Here is a 19479-nt window from a genome sequence, read left to right on the forward strand (position 1 = left end):
AAGTGGCTCAAGTGGTGCGGCTGCCCAAAATGTTCACTCTCCAGGAGCACGTGCTGACCCCTTCATGATGAGAGTCGGGTCACCGCCTGGGCCCCGCCATGTCATGCATCCGACGGTGGACCGTCATTGGAAGCACCAAATCCCCAGGGATTAGTAGATAATATCGTAATTCTTCAACGTTACCGCTCTGTTATCGCACGCAGTTCCGTACCTTTTCGGTTAAAGAGCTCCCACTTGCGCATCCAATGGCACAGCCGGTAGTGGCGTGCGTACATAAATGCATCATCTTCGTTCCACTTGGTCATCGTCGGCACAGTTCTCCACTTTTGATTTCCGCTGCGCTTACTGCTTCCCCCTTTCGTCGTCCGCTGCTGACGTCGTCTTCCTCCGTGCCCATTCAACCAGGAAAACGAGCGACCGATTAAAAGGAGGAGGAGATCGAATCAGGGATTCAGCACAGCCATCGCCCGCCGCTGGCTACAATCGGAAGGACGAACAAGCCGGATTTAGGGATCAAATTGAGACGAGCACCAATCGAAGAAGGAGCAGGTTAGGGATGAGAGGAGTCGTGCCGTGCGTACGATGAAAAACCTCCTCAAGAAGCTACATATCGTGCCGAGTCACTCGGAAGACGGGGAAGCATCGCTCTCGCCCTCCTCCTCCACGATCAGAGTCTGCCCCGTTGCAACCAACGGCAAGGCAACCCAGTCTCATCCCGAGCAGAAGCCCTTGTCCGGTTTCAGCAACTGGTTGAATTCGGTCTCTGGTAGGCAAGCCATTACCCCTCCCTCCTCGTCTTTCTCCTCTTGGTCTTCCTCGTTTGCTGTCGGGCAGAGAGTGGACCAGAGGGATTCGCAGAGTACGACTACCTCGGTCGATTCCGATATGGTATCTAATGCACCCATTGGAGATTCCGAATTGAGCAATCCTACGAACCAGGAAATGGACGAGGAGTATCAAATCCAGCTCGCCCTTGAGCTTAGCGCAATGGAGGATCCGGAGGCAGCCCAGATCGAGGCGGTGAAGCAGATTAGTCTGGGCTCTTGCCCACCGGAGAACTCCCCAGCTGAAATCCTTGCTTATCGATACTGGGTTAACATCCTCGAGCTCTCTTGTCTCATTATGTTATTTCTAGTTACTCGTTCTCTATCTGTCTGTGCATCATTTCGATTCTTAGTATTATTTTTCTGTAGGAAGTGTTTGAGAATGTTATGCTACTATTATACTAATTTATTTTTGTTTGTTAGAAATTTTTTTTTATTATGCTTCTAAGCTAATCTGATTTGTACTTGAGAACTGTTCATAGTTGATTACCTAGCCTAAGGTCAGTTAATCAAGTTGTCTTATTCTGTTTAGTCAATGTCACTGTTATTCAAGTTGAACTGTTTTACTTAATCTTACTCTAGCAATGCTTTGTTACTTGATCATTAGTATGAATTCCTTTCCCACTATTGATTTTGATCCATATTGATCAGCTAGTGATGGTTAATGATTTTTTAAGAAGGAAATTATGTCAGTCAATTGAGAATCCAAATTCTTCCCATATAGGATGTTCCAGCGTCAGTTCTAAGCTTTTAGGCTTCAAGTGTGACAATTATTGTGGCAATAAATTTCTAACAGAAGAGGTAAATGACATGCCCTACTGGATTTCCAATCATCAGCATAAGATATTGTTAGGATGTTATTGCAAAATTACCTAACACAAAAGTTTAATTGTATAAATTTAAATTTACAGTTTTATAGTTTAACATGCCTTATTGTGTTGGACTAAGCTTAAACCATGAACAATATTGAAGGACATTTCGAACTAAAGTCATATGGGCTTTGTGGGATGGGCGGGCTCATTATGGATTACTATGCTAGGATGTATAACATGAAAATATAGGGCGTGGGTCAAAATTCTACCAAAAACTCATGAATTGTGCTGCGTACAATATTAAGATTTGATTGAAGTATTTGTACCAAAAAGCTTAAGTCCTAGCAATGGTGGAGTATCCTAATTTGCTAATCTAGGAGTCAAATTCTTTCCAACTTTTTCGCATTTGTTGGTTGATTTGATGATCGTAGATGCTTTGCTAGCATGGTGTAGCTTGCAAACAGAAATTGGATAGGAGCAATGAGGGTAGATGAACAATTTAAGAAAATGTGTGGATGCTGAGGACCAGAGGTATGGTTTAACACTGTACGTTACTGCCCAGTACTGCTGAAATTTACCAGTCCTAGGGACCAGTACAAGAACCATCCAATTGTTGGTGATTCCCAGTGAACATAATCTTTGTGTTGGTTTGGTGGTATAGCATTGTATGACATGATAGAAGCAAGATGGGTAATGCACTATAAAAATGATTATTCTAATCATAAAAATTTAGTCATTCTTTATTGTCATAAACATATTGGTAGGATCCACGAAATTTATTAATCAATAGATCACAAAAGTTAACGTTGACCAATATTTCAATCCTACTTTATGCATATGGTCTCATGTGAATGTCTGATTGTCTTCTTTGATGCAACATCTATCTTCTTTCACTTCAGATTTAGCTACCCTAGGACCTGCAAGCCATGTTCAATCATAATCTTCATGCTTGCTGCCATTAAAGTGCTACATCTTTACTAGCATTTCAAAGTAGTGTTTTCTATTGAAAAATTTTGTTGTCGATGGGTCAGAATGATGGATTGTTGACTCGTAGCAGTCAACAATCTTGAATGTGTAGTTTCTTTCCGTAAGACTTAATTTGTCACCACCAATAGTATTTAATTGGGATTTGGCAAATTTCCTCCAAGATATGACAAGATCATCTATTCTTCTACAACCTATATTGTCAAAAAAGAGCTTGTGGCCCACTTGACTCAAAGACAAGGTGTTCGGGAATGACACCTCCGGGGCGTGACACAAGGTCACCATAATTCATCCACTAGAGTGTGCAAATCCAGTTGCTGGTGCTTTGTAGGCAAGGAGGAAGAAGACTAGTGGTGATTCACAAATTTTAAGTGATTCTGTCCTACCTGCTCCTGCTCCTTATATAGATCAATTCTCATTCTTTGGTTGGACTGTTTCTCTTGGGCTGCACCCATCCATGTTATTTTATGTCATTGGATTGGTTGAACGATCTAGATTGTTACAGTTTGAACTGCTAGTTCGCCTAGATCTGTTGGGTCAAATAGTCGCACAACTTATCAAAATTGGATCGATTGGCACATGTAGCTTGTTGGCAGATTGGTAATCCCTATAATGGATGAGGTGGAAGGCAACTTCTAATATGATAACAAATCAAAATCCACTTCTTAGTACGATAATGTGCAGCAGGAAATGCGCCAACAAAGATCTACATTTGCTTCATGTGCACCATATGAGTCTTGTTTGCTACATGTGGATACCATAAAATGCCTGACTCTTCGTCTGCTTTATGTGTTTTGCACATGACTTCATCAGAAAAGTGCCTTCATTAAGTCTACCTTTTGCTACGTTTTGATTTTTTTTAAAACAATTTTATTTTGAAATTTTCAAAATTTTCCCTATGTATTCCCAATTTTCTTTCTCATTTAACCATTTATATATTAATTGCAATATGAAAAGAAAACTAGTTTCTCTCTCTTTCTCTCTCACCATATAACGGAGTAAATGTTGAATCTAACTCTATCTTCTTCCAAATCGTTGCCTTTTATACTCTCTTTTATGTCTTAATCTAGTTGATCCCGGATTTTACCCTTTATCTTTTCGAACACTTGTTCCTTTTTTCTCTCTCACTGAAATCAATGCCAGAATGCTATTCCCTTTTGCATTTTCTCCCTTTCTTTCTTTTGCCAATTTTCCTTTTCTCACTTTTAGAGTCAATACTAGAATTATAATCTTTCTTTCCACCATAATCTGTCATTTCTTTCTACCATAAAGAGGGAATATTTAATAAATCAATTTCCCCCTCTTTATTTTTCTCTCAATTAAATCACTGTCTGAATGATACTCCCTTTTGGCATGTCTCCCTTTCTCTCTTTCTCTAATTTTCTCTTTTTTTAGAGTCAATACTACAATTATAATCTTTCTTTCCTCCATAGTCTAGCAATTTTTCTACCATATGGAAGGACTGTTTAATATGTCAAATTGTTGATATATCTTCACCTGATATGACTCGTTTTTTAAAATTTATGTTTGGTATATCTATGCTCTAGCTTAAGGAGAGTAGTAATTTGTGTAATCATGTTATAAAATGTTTATACCCTAATTTCACTTTTGTATTACCTGGTGCTATTTGTTTGGTGCTCATATGATGTAGAATCTTGTTTGTGTGTTATGTGATATGTGTAAACTAATGAACTTTGAACCACTGTTTCTAACTAGTCTATTTTATTTTTTTCATGGACCTTTTTATCATATGCTTGCTCTTTCTGATTGTTGCAAACAAATTCACTTCTTCTGTACTGATTTCTTGCTAGTGTTTATACGTGTCTATTGATGAAACTGATATCATTCATTTTCAACTTTTACTGGCTCAGTGACATTTATTATTTCTTTATCCTTGACAGAGTTATAATGTTCTTGGTTATGATGATAAGATCTTGGATGGTTTCTATGATCTTTATGGTGTTTCAATTGAGTCAACATTTTCAGAAATGCCTTCCCTTATGGATTTACAGCAAATACCAATCTCTGACAATATTGGTTGGGAAGTTGCATTGGTAAACAGAAAAGAAGATGCTGACCTTTCCAAACTTGAACAGAAAGCACTACTAATGGCTAAAAAGCTAGGGGCTGAATCTTTGGATTCATCAGGGAGTCTCTTAGTGCAGAAGGTTGCCTTTTTAGTTGCTGACTATATGGGCGGAAAAGTTTCTGATCCTGAAAGCATGTTGAATTCATATCAGAACCTTAGAAACAATCTGATGGCAAATATTGGAAGCATTGTGCTACCACTTGGACATTTGACAGTTGGTTTAGCCCGTCATCGTGCTTTAATGTTTAAGGTTAGCAGCTCTTTGCCTTTTAATGATTGTAAGGAATTGTTTTAGCTCGATAATATGTACTTCAAAGCCATTTATCTTAATTTTGCAATAGAATATTAGCTCAAAGGACAACTAAAACTGTCATGTGAATACTACATTTAGTTCTCTAGTAACGTACAATATAATTCGACACTTATGGAAGCTATTTATTAATTTCTCTTATTTTCTGCAAAAGTAATCATTGCTTTTGAGTCTACGTATTTTCAGACTTTGTTCATCATGAACTTTTGTAGAATTCACTTCATCGGTTGAAGTTCAACCTAATCCAAGACAGCTGATGAAGTATATTCTACAGAGTTCAAATTGACCTGAGGCAAGTCTTAGATTCAGCTAAGTTGGACTCAGTTTGAGACATGACTTATTCCACTAGAGTTAACCAGGTTCAACCACAATCAAGAAGGAAGCCCGTGCCGAAATATATCCAGTTTTAAGCTCAAACCTAGAATCTGACCCCAAACCTAGGTCAAAATATAAGGTCTGTCTCCACCTAGATAAAGCCTTGTCTGATGGTCAACCAGACCTAGATCTTCCAGACTACTGTAGCAGGCTCATAGCCACATCAAAACAAACTCATACTCCAGTTCAAGGTCAATCAATCTCACATGGTTAACCAGTAATTGGTAAACAATAATAAATCTAAACCCCAACTTGCATTTAACCAAAAGAGCAATGTTGTGAGTTGAATGATTCTGGATGAAGAAGCTAAAGGAAGGTGAAGAGCTGTCCTCACTATGATGTTTGATATCCATGTATCTAGATATTATTGGGGAAACATTTTTTTCACCACATGCTTATTTATTGTGAACCGCTTTTGCACTTAACCCATGTTCTTGACTTTGTCCTCATCAAATTAACAAATTGTCTTTTCTTTACTACTGCAGCTTTTTAGTTGTTTATACTTTATTTATGTTCTTGGATCAGTATATGACCAACTTGTCCCTAGAGTCACTTATTGCATCTTCCTTAAATATTCTCATATCCAAAAGGTTAAAGGTGTCACAACACCATTTTTACTGATATCAGATTCTTTGAGACAACATCTTATTTCTTGAACTCTTCACCATATCACTCAAGTCCATACAACTTCTCTACCAACTATATACACCTCCCCACATCATATCTATACTAATACTCGACTACAATTGTATCATTGGCACAAAGATATATCTTTATTAGATTCATAACCTCTCCAACCGACTTTGTCAATAAATACTTTGGCATAAATTCTTGTTGCATCTTTCATCTGATATTTGCTTATTGCTCTTTGAAATGGTAAATCTGTTTTTCTTTTGCCAATTTCGTGTTCTTCAAAAATTATTTATGAATTTGTCCTGTCGTTATTTATGGTAATTCCTAGGTCATTCTAGAAAGTCATCTGGTCTCCTGCTAAAAATAGACAATGGATGATGAGATTTATGCTATGCTATCACAAAGATTGAGGAGGTTGTTTCTCTTTCTTGTGGTGAACAACTTGTGGCTGTTGGGTGTTAATTGATTGACAAGACAAAATTAGTTGCCAAAAGTTACACTCAGATTTATGATGATGATTATTTTGAGCATTCTCTCTTATTACTCTTCTCAATTCAGTTTGAGTTAGTTTTCTTCGTGATACTTAATCAGAGTAAATGAAGGAGAGCCTTAGCACAACGGTAAAATTGTTGTTGTGTGACCTAGAGGTCACAGGTTCAAGTCTCAGAAATAGCTTCTTGCAAAGTAGGGTAAGGCTGCGTACATTAGTCCTTCCCCGGGACCCCGCATTGGCGAAAGCTTTGTGCACCAGACTGCTCTTTTATAGTTAATCAGAGTAAATGTATGTTTTAGATAGGTGTCAAAAATGTTTTTCAGTTTGACAATCTTTCTAAAGAAGTTCATATGGAGCAATCTACAAGTTAGTTGATTCCCAAAAATTCAGGCTAATTTGATGCAAACTCTAAAAAGCAGGCTACGACTCTAACAAAGTCCTTGAATGTGGATTCAAATGTTTTGTGAAGTGGTCACTCAAGTTGGTTTCATGTGCAACAAACCAGATGCTTTAGTGTTTGTTGGGTGGCACTATCAGGGAATCAGAATTGTAATTTGGCAATTTACATTGATGCCATTTTTAATAGGAATTGAGGGACATCACAAATATTTTAAAACATTTGAAGCCAAATTTGTTATTAGAGTTATGGGAAGATATTATTATTTCCTTGGATTGGAAGTTACTTATAGCTTCAAAGACTAGTAGATATTCCTATTATCCCAAATCATAATCCTTGGCAAATGGTGTGGTAAGTCAGTTCATGCAAAAGACAAAAAGCTACTGGGATGCAATGTTATGAATTTTGTAGTATATTAAAAGATGTCCAATGAAAGATTTTCTTTATAGGAAGTATGATAATCTAAATGTTGAAATATTTTTGCTGTTAATTATGTTGAATCTATTATTCACAGAAGGGCTACTTTAGATTTTTTTAAAACATATTTGGAGGCAATCTAGTAACATGACAAATGGCAACAAAGTGTTATAGCTCAATTTAGTGAGAATAAGAACATGAAGAAATGACATACAAAATCTGTGAAATGATGTGGATTAACTCTTTACTTGATGATCTCAAATTTTCAAGCATTAAACCATTGAATATACATTTGATAATCAAGCAGCCAATTTTCAACCATTGAATTTTCAAGCTCAATTTGCATGTAAGTAGTCTTATGGTTCATGAATGACTAAACACATTGAAGTTGATCGCCATTTCACTTGAGATGTCATATCCAAAATGATCAGCATGCTGCATATCGTACACTTAGTCATAATTTTTACCTAGCCACTTAGTCGGTTTTGATTTGTGTTTTTGTAACAAACAGAGAGCATAGATATCTATGCTCTAGCTTGAGCAGGAGTGTTAGAATAATAGACTGAATGCCTTACCTATTATTTTTCTTGTTAATTGGGCTTAGAGCCTATATGTTTATGGGTTTTGTAATTGCCTTTCTATACCAATAACAAAATAATATTTCTCTAATATTTTGATCTTGTCCTTTTAGTTACCTCACAATTTAGCTCATTTAAGATGACCACAAATTTTAGTAGGAATTTTACTCTTTTTAGATACAATTTTAGTGTGGCAAATCTGATGTTGACTTTTAGATCTTCAAGTTTGTACTACCAATTCTTACATGGATTAAATGAAAATGTATTGACTGTTCCTTGAAAAAAAAAAAAAAAAGACATTGTAGATTCCTTGTGGAACAAATCTGATGATTCTAATGTGTTGGATTACTATAGTTCCTTTTGTTTCCTTTTTTTTTAAAATCTCCTGTCATAGAAATGAATGCTAAGCAAGCAGAAGTTAAATTCAGATAAAAATGCATAGCTTGCTAAAGTGGACAATTACTCTCTGATATTTTGGTACCTCAGTTTGTGAAATTAAGTTGTTATGTGCTGTAGGTTTTGGCTGATAGTCTGGGCATATCTTGCCGGTTAGTGAAAGGGAAGCAATATACGGGTTCAGATGATAGTGCTCTAGCCACCGTGAAACTTAATGATGGAAGGTAACACTTGCATGTACAAAGGCTGACTTCCATTTTATTAATTCTTCTGCTTGTATGGAGATTTGAAGTCTGTGAAGTAACAAACGGCTTAGCTAATATGCCTGATAGATTTTTTGGAGAGGAAAGGAAAACTAGGGGAAATTCACCTCCTGATATGCTTGACAGCTGGTAGAATTTGATACTGCTTAGTTTGAAAATTCAAAATATGGATTGGCAACCAATTTTCTAGCAAAGGTCTTAACTGCATGCCATGCTCCTAGCGAGCTCCTTTCCCATAGTTGAGAATGACCACTCCAATGATTGTTCAAGTCAATCCACATGAACCTCGTACTAGCCAAGGCATTGTGCTCCAGAATGCTAGATATTGTTTGAATCTCATTTGCATTCAACAACACAGGATAGCAAAGCAGTCGTATGCATGAAAAACACCAATATTTCAAATATGATCCATTAAAAAAAGGAAATACAAAATATAAAATTTTAATAGTACAAAATGTCTCATAGTTGCAAAAATAAAGATCGCATGCTCAAATATGAAAAAAAGTCACAAATAATAGTAGAAACAACAAAAGAAAATAGAAAAGGGACACTTTAAAGCTTCAACTCTAATATACATGGTGTCTCATAGTAACAAACTAGCAATGTGCCTAATAACGTGATTCAAAGAGCCTACTAGGTGGGGTCGAACTTCGGGCTGATCTGGAGAAAAAAAAAATGTACGAATACGATTATCACTAAAATTGATAGAAGAGCCTCCTAATGAAATCAAACAAAGGCAAACAAGTATATAAATAAGAAGGCAAAATGTCTCATATCTCATATATATATCTATAAAATTAGCCAAACTTCATCTTTGACTTATTATCCATTCTTTGATGGGGAAGCCTAATGATATATAACAAAAAGGTTGTGCTTCAGTTGTATCAATTGAGGGATTGCTTCAACTGTTAGGTTGGAACTCTTTGACCATATTATCTCTGGTCAGCCTCAATGAGGCCCAACTGCCATAGGCTCACAATATCTCTAATCATGCGATTTATGATTGGGGGAAACACCCTTTTATCACTGATCCACAATATCTTCAAGGCCATGTGAACTTGAGTTAGGTGGGAATCGCAACACCGCATGCCATAGTGTAACGATAATATGATCCTTAGTTAGCTATAGCAAGAGCTAATTGGCACCTACCCACCAGTTTGTATGGGTCTCTCAACCATATCTAATCCCACAAACAATACTCAGCTGAAAACTGAAATTCCTTTCTGTTTATTCCTCATTTTGTTGACTTCAACAAATTTGGTGACAGTAAGAAGTTATTTTATGCTCTGGTTTCTTCTGAAAATTGACTTTTCATAATATATACTAAATTAATACATAAAAAGGAAAATCAACTGAATTATATTTTCTAGATTAAGTTTTTTTCTAAATGATTGTGAGAATACTAAATTATCAAGGTGAGGAAGTTTTGAGTCTGTTCTAGACAAAACTAGCTAAATCTGCACAAAGTCGGAGTTATACTAACTTATTCTAGGGCAAGCATCATTCCCGATCTGGGTATTTAGAAACCCAATTAGCTTAGCCCTGTAGCAGCTCGTGGATTCAACTAGATGGTACCAGATCCTGATAAGATTAACGAAAACCTGGCACATTATAGCACTAGAATGTAATGAACAAAGTATGAACCTACTATTAAGTCTAAATCATTATGATACCAAAATGAAGGATACTATGATGTTAATACTAGAATTGACATTTCTTATTCTTCAATGGAATCCATTAGTGTTTGCTTTGATATGAGGGAATTTTCATTTTGACTCTATCTCATCTTCATTTCACATGATTTGCATCCAAGATAAGAAGGGATCTCTTCAATTCCTTTGTTCATATTTTAATGCAAAATTTCACAAGTTTCACTTTCAACATAACAGGGACTATATTGTTGATTTAATGTCAGAGCCTGGTACTCTTATCCCATCAGATGGTGTAGGATTGATTAATGAACCAGAAGAAGCTACCATCACGATTCAATCTTTCGCAAGAGTATCAAATGATACTCGTATGGCCGTATCAAGTAGCAGGGTAGCAGACTCTGCTGCCTGTAGTACTGATAATGAGTCATTCACCAAACAAGGTGCAATGTCTAATTACCAAAAAGGTCCAAATTCTGCTGGGGTAAACCCATGTGACTTAAATCATCAAAACAGTAGGTACATGCATACTGACATGAATAACCCTACCAAATCTCCAACTACTTCCAATGATGTCATGTCAAAAACTCCAGATGCATCTGGTAAGTCAAAGCACCCACGGTCTCCTTCTTGGACTGAGGGTATTAGTTCATCAACTGTCCAAAGCATGAAATTAAAGAATGTATCAGAATACATGATTAATGCTGCTAAAGAAAATCCAAAATTAGCTCAAAAGTTACAGGATGTGTTGTTAGAAAGTGGTGTGGCTGCACCCCCTAATTTGTTCACTGAGATTTATACTCCAGAAATAGAAGATCCACCGACTGAAGAGATGCATTCAATTGAAGTTAAATACAAGAGAAAGATAAATAAGCCTGAGTTAAAACAGAAAACTGAAACTGGTGGTAGTCATGGGCCCTTCCTGCCTCAGCTTCCTAGCCACATGCTCCATCAGAAAGTAAATCTCTCTAGGTCGCAAATGGATGCTACTAAATCTGCAGATGGATTGAGTGTTTGTCGCAATCAAGATTCCAGAGAAGCCATTAAAAATCCTGTATATGAAATGTCTGATGAACCATTGGTGCAGGAGTCTCCGTTGCATCTGGTTAGACATATGCCTGTTGCTGCTGCTGCTGCAACAGCTGCTGTTGTTGCATCTTCAATGGTAGTTGCAGCAGTAAAATCAAATGCAGACCTGAATTTGGAAGTTCCTGTGGCTGCAGCAGCCACTGCAACTGCTGCAGCAGTTGTAGCTACAACTGCTGCTGTCAGCAAACAATATGGGCATTTGGAACCTTGTTCTAGGATGCAGTGTATTTCTGGAGGTGATGAACGAAATCTAATAGAGAAAAATGAAGTTATTTCTGTCAAAGAGCAGCAAGCTAGCTGTCATGGTAATGATGAAATTAATACAAAAGAAAGGTCTGATGATTCTCATCAAGAAATGGATTGTACTTCGGAAAAATCCACTGGAACAGAAAGTACAAAATCTGAAAATGCACTGCAGGATGTTGTAGAATTTGAAATAGCATGGGAAGATATCATTCTTGGTGAGCGGATAGGGCTTGGTATGTTTCTCAGGAGCCCTTAATTAAATGTCAAGTTACATCATGTCCCTAGTTTTCACTGAATTTTTAGTAAGAAAAGAAACATAAATATTTTTTTGATATTGCTTTTAGTAATTCATGTTTCTTTCCTACTTAGGTTCTTTTGGAGAGGTGTATCATGGAGATTGGCATGGAACAGTGAGTACTTTTACTGAAAAATGTTTTTGTTCTTCTACAAATTACCTTGATGTTGGTGTGTGCGCGTGCTTGAATATCTGTATTAGAAAATAGCTGATCACAAGCTTCAGAGTTCATATATAACTTGCATGTGATCTTACTAGCTGAAATTGTAGTGTTCCAATCAGGACCTAAACTTCAGCAGGGAATGATACTTTAACCCTTGCTAAGGCTACTAATTTAGTCTCCTCTACAAAAAAAAATCCTTTGTTTTTTTTACCAAACTCATTAACATGATGTTGATGTAACAAAAAATAGATGAGTATTGGCAGTAATTTCAATATTCAAAACTACTCATGCCTCATCAGATAGTTGAAAAGATCTGAACATGGGATTTTGCATTCTTGAATAAGAAGATTCATTGTTAAATTGTTAGAATGGACAATGGATTTCCTAGCCTTTTCAGCGGAAATATTTGCCTATATTCACATCTTTCTATATGAAAAAACATTTATCTAACATTCCTTTTTAATGTACTTGTTTATTTGTGTATATGTTGATGTGTTTATCCTTGTTCTGATAAAGGAAGTTGCCGTCAAAAGGTTTTTGCATCAAGATATCTCTAGTGATGCACTCGAAGAATTTATAAGCGAGGTAGCTATCTCAAATTTCCATTGCAGTATTGTTTATTATCGAATAGACCTAAACTCCCTATTCTCGTTACTATTAAACAGCTTGACTATTACTTTTAGGGGTTAAATAGCAGGTGTTCCTCTATGGCTGGTATCATGTTTTAATATGATTCAAAAAATCTTACTGTTTAACATATCGGGCAAATTTCATATTAGGATAGCCCTTAAAACATAATTCAGCTTCCTTGAAGTCCATTTCCCAAGCTGCTGGAAGTAATTCTCAACAATCTTTTGAAAATATAAGGTTTGAAACTTTGAAGACAATATAAAATTCCTGGTATTATTTATGATAATTGTCCTCAAATGTTTGGATTTAGCTATGTAGTGATTGTTTGCAGAAGATGATTTCATATGATTAAACAGATCTCATACCGTGTAGAATTTTTATACTGATTTGCCCAACACTCAGAAGTGTAAAATGAAAATATTTGTTGTTTATTCTAGGCTGAAGGGTTGCGGCTTCTAAGATTTGTCAGTGAAGCCCTAATGGAAGAATTCAGCATTAAATTACTTAACCTATAATTATATATTGTGGCAATAATGTACAATTTATACCTCTAATAATCCTGAACTTTATGAGCACATCCAGCATACAGAGGTAGTCGTGTGTTGTCACTTCATGTAAATTGCAGTTCTGTCAAAGGAAATTGTTACACACTTTTACCGACGAATGACTTGCTGATTAATGCACTGTCCCTTTGGGAGCTTCTCATTCTGTTTAGCCAACAAGTTAGGCATGAGGCATCTTTTGAATGCCTGTAAAAATCCCTCTGATATTATTGTTCCAGCATGAAGGAAAGTGTTAGAGTAGGTTTTTATCAATGACTGGTAGTCTAAGTTAAGTTGTGTTTGTGGTGCACCAGACCTAACCTCTATTCTATATAAAGAGAGGGTTTATTCATGGTAAGAAAAAAGGATTTGCCTTCTCTGTTATCTGGCATTAAGTTTTGGTTTCCTTTTCTTACATGTATGTTAATGATTTTTGTTTCAGGTGCGAATAATGAAACGGTTGCGACATCCAAATGTCGTTCTCTTCATGGGTGCAGTAACTTGTGTACCTAATCTGTCAATTGTTACTGAATTTCTACATAGGTACCTTTTTCTCCTTCAGGATTATAATTTTCTTCTTTCCATTGTCACCTTGAGTAATTCCCCTGACCTACTAAGGTGTAATGTTATGTAAGATTCCAGACAGTAGGTGGTTTCTACATGTCTTATTCACTGTATTTAGGATTAATGCCCTATATACTTTGCTTCATATGGCTCATTCCAAGCTGGGTTTGTTGGACAAATTTATATGGCAGCGGCTAAGGCTTCATATTCAGTACATTTCAATTTTAACTTTAAGCAAATAAGAATTAGTATAGGGAACACGATCAACATAGATCTTCTTCTCTCCATTGTCACCTTGAGTAATTTGCATGACCTACTAAGGTGTAATGTTATGCAAGATTCCAGACAGTAAGTGGTTTCTACATGTCTTCATTCACTGTATTTGGGATTATATTAATGACCAATGAACTTTCTATATTTCACTACATATGACTGGTTCCAAGCGGGTTTCACTGGACAAATTTATATGGAAGCAGCTAAGACTTCATAGTCAGTAAATTTCAACACTAAGAAAATAAGAATCAATAGGAAATATGACATAAATTTTAGCATGCAAATCCTCCTGTTTACCAATTATTCCATGAGCTGTGTGTGTATCCTACTGACAGTTCTAGTTTCTATATCAAAGATGAACCTTGCAAACTTATTTTCTCTATGACAAATATGTTGAATTCTAGCCAAAAAACAAGAGATGCAGCCAATTTCAAAATATCATCCTTACTCCATTACTAAACAAGCATTGAAACACACAGACTTGTGTGATGATAACCAGAAAGGAAAGGAGTTTGTTCCCAACAACCTAGTGTGGTAGCTTAGAGTGACTCACAAATGCCATGGTGGTAGCTTGGATTCCTAAAAGTCGACTGAGTTTAATTTAGGATGAGTTAGAAGGATTAATAGAATGGGCCCATGCCCAAATTTAGGAATTTAGCTATTGTAGAAGCAATGTCTATTGCATAATAGGCTTCTCTCCAGACAGGAGAAATGCTCAAATTTTGGATAAATTGGAAAACCTAGCATATGATGCACATGCCAATATGGGATATGGGAATGGCAAATGTCTTTATGTTGCACTGTTTTCTTGACTGAATTTTTTTTGTTCTAGATCTCAGATAGAAAAAGGATTTCTTGCAAAGTGTGGTTTCTTTGAGTTGGACATCTATAGTTAATGAGAGGAACTAGATTTTATGAAACGTTCTTGAATAAGGGGTTACTCCAGTTCCTTTTTCTGATTTCTGCCTACCGCATAGGTTCTTTTTGCAGCTAATATATGAAGATCCCCTCTCCCCTCAAACAGTTCCAAATTTTCAAGGGTGTTTTACTTCCTTCTGTCTCTTTAACATTTTTCTCGTTTAGGAAAATAGGGAATACATACCTTTGTTCCCCATTGACATTTTGGTTCTAAAACGCTAATCTAGAAGAACTGATTGCTAGTCTAAAATTGGTTGGAGTTCTTCACTGCTCTGGAGTTGTTAGTGTTTTGCAGACATGATAATCTCATATGTATAGCCTAGAGAAGTATACTCAGGTGACAGTCACTGTGTGATACATACTGCATGTTGTCTTGTGGTGAAAATTCATACTTTGGCATACCAAAAAAAAAGGTTAAATTTTCAAGGACATCTGTCTAACTCCTAGTTGGTAGAACTAAATTATACTCGTAGTAAATATTATTTTTTTAATGCTAAAATTGACTCACTAATAATATTTGCTAGATTGTAACACAACCATAATTTCTTTGGATTATGTGTGACAAAATTTTGAGGCGGCCTACTGCTTACTGTCCATAATGGTAGCCATGTAAACATGATGAACTGTCAGACTTTTTCTTTTATTTTGATGGTTAGTGCTCAATTTTTTTTTACATATTTGTGTTTCCTTTGGTTATTATACTCATAATAGTAAATCTTTGACCAATATAGCTGCTGTATTTAACAAGCTTTAACTGTGTTGATGTTTACTAGTGTTTTGAAGCATGTAATCTGCATTGCAGAGGCAGTTTGTTCCGCTTAATTCACCGACCCAATAATCAACTTGATGAAAGGAGACGTTTGAGGATGGCTCTTGATATTGTATGATCATGCAGCTCATTCTCAGTATATTTGTTGTCTGCATATAGTTAGATTTTGATGTGTTGTAAATCTGGTATTTTGTCCTAGTAATTTTTTATATTATACTTGAATTACAAGGCTCGGGGAATGAATTATCTGCACAACTGCACTCCTATTATAGTCCACCGTGATCTCAAGTCTCCAAACCTTCTCGTGGACAAGAATTGGGTTGTGAAGGTAACCTAGCTTTCAGTATGTTCATATATATATATATATATAAAGATATGTGTGCTTGTAAATTGTGAATTTGTTATTTTCTTGTTATTCACATTTTATTTGTCTATTAATTTTATCACCCATGTACTCATGATATAGGTCTGTGACTTTGGTTTATCTCGTATAAAGCACAACACCTTCCTTTCTTCAAGGTCAACGGCTGGAACAGTGAGCAAACAATCAGCCATTCTTTTTCCATAATCATTATTTATTTTTCATAATCTGGCAGATTCATTTAAGTATACTTGCAACTTTCTTCTCTTTTCCTTTCTGAACAATTCTTCAGCATGCTTATTTTCTGTAAGTCATCCCCTTTTTTTTAGGCAGTTCCTTTACCAAGTGCAGTGTGAATTACAATAACTGCGAAAGCTTCAGAATGTAATCATCTAGTTTCTTTATATACCATCTCAAATTTATATGGAGTTCAGCTCATGAAACTGCAGACATTTTCGACTAATTTAAATTGTGTATTGTATGACATGTTATTGTTGTGTATTATATATACACGTGAATTATTTATGTTGTGTATTGTCCTAAATCTATGCCATAGGTGATAAGACAGCTTAAACAATTAGTAGCAATTACTACTAATCACACTGTTCTATGCTATGCTCAGTAGTAGATGATGGTCAATACATCTTTTCTCAGAGGTTATCTGAGCGCATTTGCTCCTACTTAAAAACTCAGTTTGTATGTTAAGAAACTGAGCCTATTCAAGTCATAATAACAGATTTTTTTTTTTGAAGTATTAAGTTCATCTTGCTTGTGCCTTCTGTGTAACTTGTACCACATTGACAGTTTACACTAATAGTACTTTGCTTCAGGCTGAGTGGATGGCACCAGAAGTTCTACGGAATGAACCTTCAGATGAGAAGTATGTTCAACTCCTGTGTAAGATTTCAATTTTTGGCATTTTATGACCTCACACCATGCTTTTGGCTCTGCTTTCTTTTCCACAATGTAGATGTGATGTCTTTAGCTTTGGAGTTATACTATGGGAGCTCTGTACCTTGCAGCAGCCTTGGGAAGGAATGAATCCCATGCAGGTTGTTGGTGCTATTGGATTCCAGGATCGTCGTCTAGATATTCCAGATGACATGGATCCAATCATAGCTGGGATTATAAGGAAGTGCTGGCAAATGTGAGTTTAAAGAACAATTATTTGTATGTGATTATACTAACAAGTTGCTGATTCTTAAAACTTAGGCAGCTTGAATTGATTGAATCACTAAGAACACTTGCAGTTGTATGGTTTCACTTCTTTTAACTATGAAACCTTTCTCAGCATGCTTTCCTTTAAACCGTCCTGCAGAGAGCATGAACAAAGGGTTTTCAGACTTAAGGCAGTTGATTTGAACTATAAATTTAGTTTTTCGAGAATAAATATAGTAATGCCTCTTGAACCTATAGTAATGTAACCTTCATACTTGTTATGGCAAAGACAAAATCCTTCGTTGGTATTTCCTTCATATTCTACTTTGTTCCTCTTTAAGATATTTTCCTCCAATACCCCTTGTACATTTTGCAGAAACCCAAAGATGCGGCCCTCATTTGCAGAGATCATGGCTGCGTTGAAACCTTTGCAGAAACCTATATCCAGCAACCAAGGTCTTAGACAAAAAAGGCAGGTCGAAAGCTTGGAGAAGGCAGGATTATAGGGAAAACAAGGTCAGAAATTCTAAAATTCAGTTCATAAGAAATTGTATGGCTTGAGGGAAGTTGTTCAAATGTAAGTTGTCCAGCAGTCACTCCAGGACTGAGAAGTTCAGTCAGTGAAGCCTTTCAATAATCAAGTCTATTTTATATCCAACACAGTTAATTTATCACGAAAAGTAGTATGCGTGAAGTAAGAACAACAAAACATGAAAAGACATTGTGCACCTAGGGAAGTTGAATCTCATGAAAAAATCATGATGCAGTAATTGGTTGACCTTGATTGGAGTCTCGAGTTATGGTCACTCGCTGAGCTGCTTGAACTACTTGGTTTCATTGTAACATCGATGGATTATTCTCAGTTATTTTCCAATTTTTCTTGTATATTTTGTTTGGTTGAACAAAGTCCAACTTAAATTGCTGTACATATATTTGTCATGTATCTATGTGTTATTCTTTTAGACATGGAATTTATGTGCACACATGAGTGATACAAACACTGAAATCGATGGTAAGGAATTTCTTCTGGTAAGTGAAATTTGGTTCCCATGCTTTCTTGATTCTTATCATTGTCCTATCGGAACATCTTTAAAATGTATTCAAATTTGATTCCGTGGAACCTAATGTCGCATTATTATGCTTAGAGATGTTGCCATCTGTGCATAATTAATGCACATGGATTTCTGCCTTGTAATAGTTGCTGTTAGTGTGTCTATTCCATGTTGGTGTGTTTATTCCATGTTGAGACTTGGTAAACCTTTATATACATCTGTGATCTTTGATCCATATATTTTCTGAGTTTATACAACATGATTGTAGTATCAAGTGCTAACTACCCGAACTATGGCCTCATACAAGCAAGAACAACATTACTAGATTTGATCCTAAAAGGTCTCTGTTTTTTTTCCAAATCAGCATCATATGTGATAAATGTGTCCATTACAAGGTAATGTGGACAATTTGCTTCCACATCAGTATATAAGACGTTGGAAGACTCTGCGTTTCTTTTCCTTTCATTTCCATTCCCTCTTTTTCCCTTCTAATATTAGTCCCTCCAAGAAGAGCAAGTTGGAGGAGGAAAAAGGCAAGTAGGAAGGGCACGAAGACTTGAATGCGACGCAGGAAAATGGCAGTGTGGTTGAAGAAGGTGGGGTCAACTCCAGTGACGGAATTATAAAAAGAAGTGCAGAAGAAGAAGAGAACAAGGTGATGAGCATGTGATGGCAACAGCCTTTGTGCCCCCCTCTCTCGGCATTAGGGCTCACATCACACTCCTCTCAACTCTTTCCTCTCTTTATTATCTGCCTGCAATGCCATCTCCCTCTTATTTAGTGTTGGATCTGACACCACAGCAGTGATCGCCCAACTCCCCCCTCCCTGTTTAATTTAATTTTCTCATGTTCACAATAACTTCATTTCTTAAATTAATTAAACACATCAGGTTGGAAAGGTTCGATAGTTTTTTTGTACAGTGACATTTTTTTTTTTAACCATGTGTACATTATACGATTATTTTTTCTGAAAGTAAATTAAAGGCGAGAAGCATCGGCGGGAACAGAATCTATCATGCATGCAAATTTTTTTTTTTCTCGTGAACCATGCATCCAATAACAATTATTGAGATAAGAACACTGTCACAGAGGATAGGCATCTCGCAGCAAAAACACAAACAAAACTATAGAAAACTGCCGCAGTTCTCGTGTTCCTCGCACAGGCAAAGAGCAGGGGAAAGCGACAGAAGACAGTAAAG

The 19479-nt window shown here is 36.3% G+C and overlaps 1 protein-coding gene across 2 annotated transcripts; it reads left to right on the forward strand.

The window, feature by feature from the left end:
* The first annotated feature begins 317 nt into the window (after window positions 1-317).
* LOC141838649 (putative serine/threonine-protein kinase SIS8) lies at window positions 318-18190 on the forward strand. Of its 2 annotated transcripts, XM_074726187.1 has the most exons (13): window positions 318-1092; window positions 4522-4959; window positions 8429-8532; window positions 10461-11788; window positions 11925-11965; window positions 12530-12598; window positions 13628-13728; window positions 15743-15821; window positions 15939-16037; window positions 16176-16244; window positions 16901-16950; window positions 17041-17217; window positions 17605-18190. In XM_074726187.1, exons 1-13 carry the CDS (start codon window positions 583-585, stop codon window positions 17732-17734), a joined length of 3195 nt encoding a protein of 1064 aa, XP_074582288.1. In that variant the 5' UTR covers window positions 318-582; the 3' UTR covers window positions 17735-18190. The 2 variants fall into 2 exon arrangements, 1 of the variants encoding a protein (XP_074582288.1); XR_012602656.1 differs by lacking the exons at window positions 16176-16244; window positions 16901-16950; window positions 17041-17217; window positions 17605-18190 and having other exon boundaries at window positions 15714-15821; window positions 15939-16029.
* The last annotated feature ends 1289 nt before the right edge of the window (window positions 18191-19479 follow it).

Source organism: Curcuma longa, chromosome 11, assembly GCF_044706935.1.
Source record: "Curcuma longa cultivar G26 ecotype Majalengka, Jawa Barat chromosome 11, ITB_CL_G26_1.1, whole genome shotgun sequence".
Classification (NCBI taxonomy): domain Eukaryota; kingdom Viridiplantae; phylum Streptophyta; class Magnoliopsida; order Zingiberales; family Zingiberaceae; genus Curcuma; species Curcuma longa.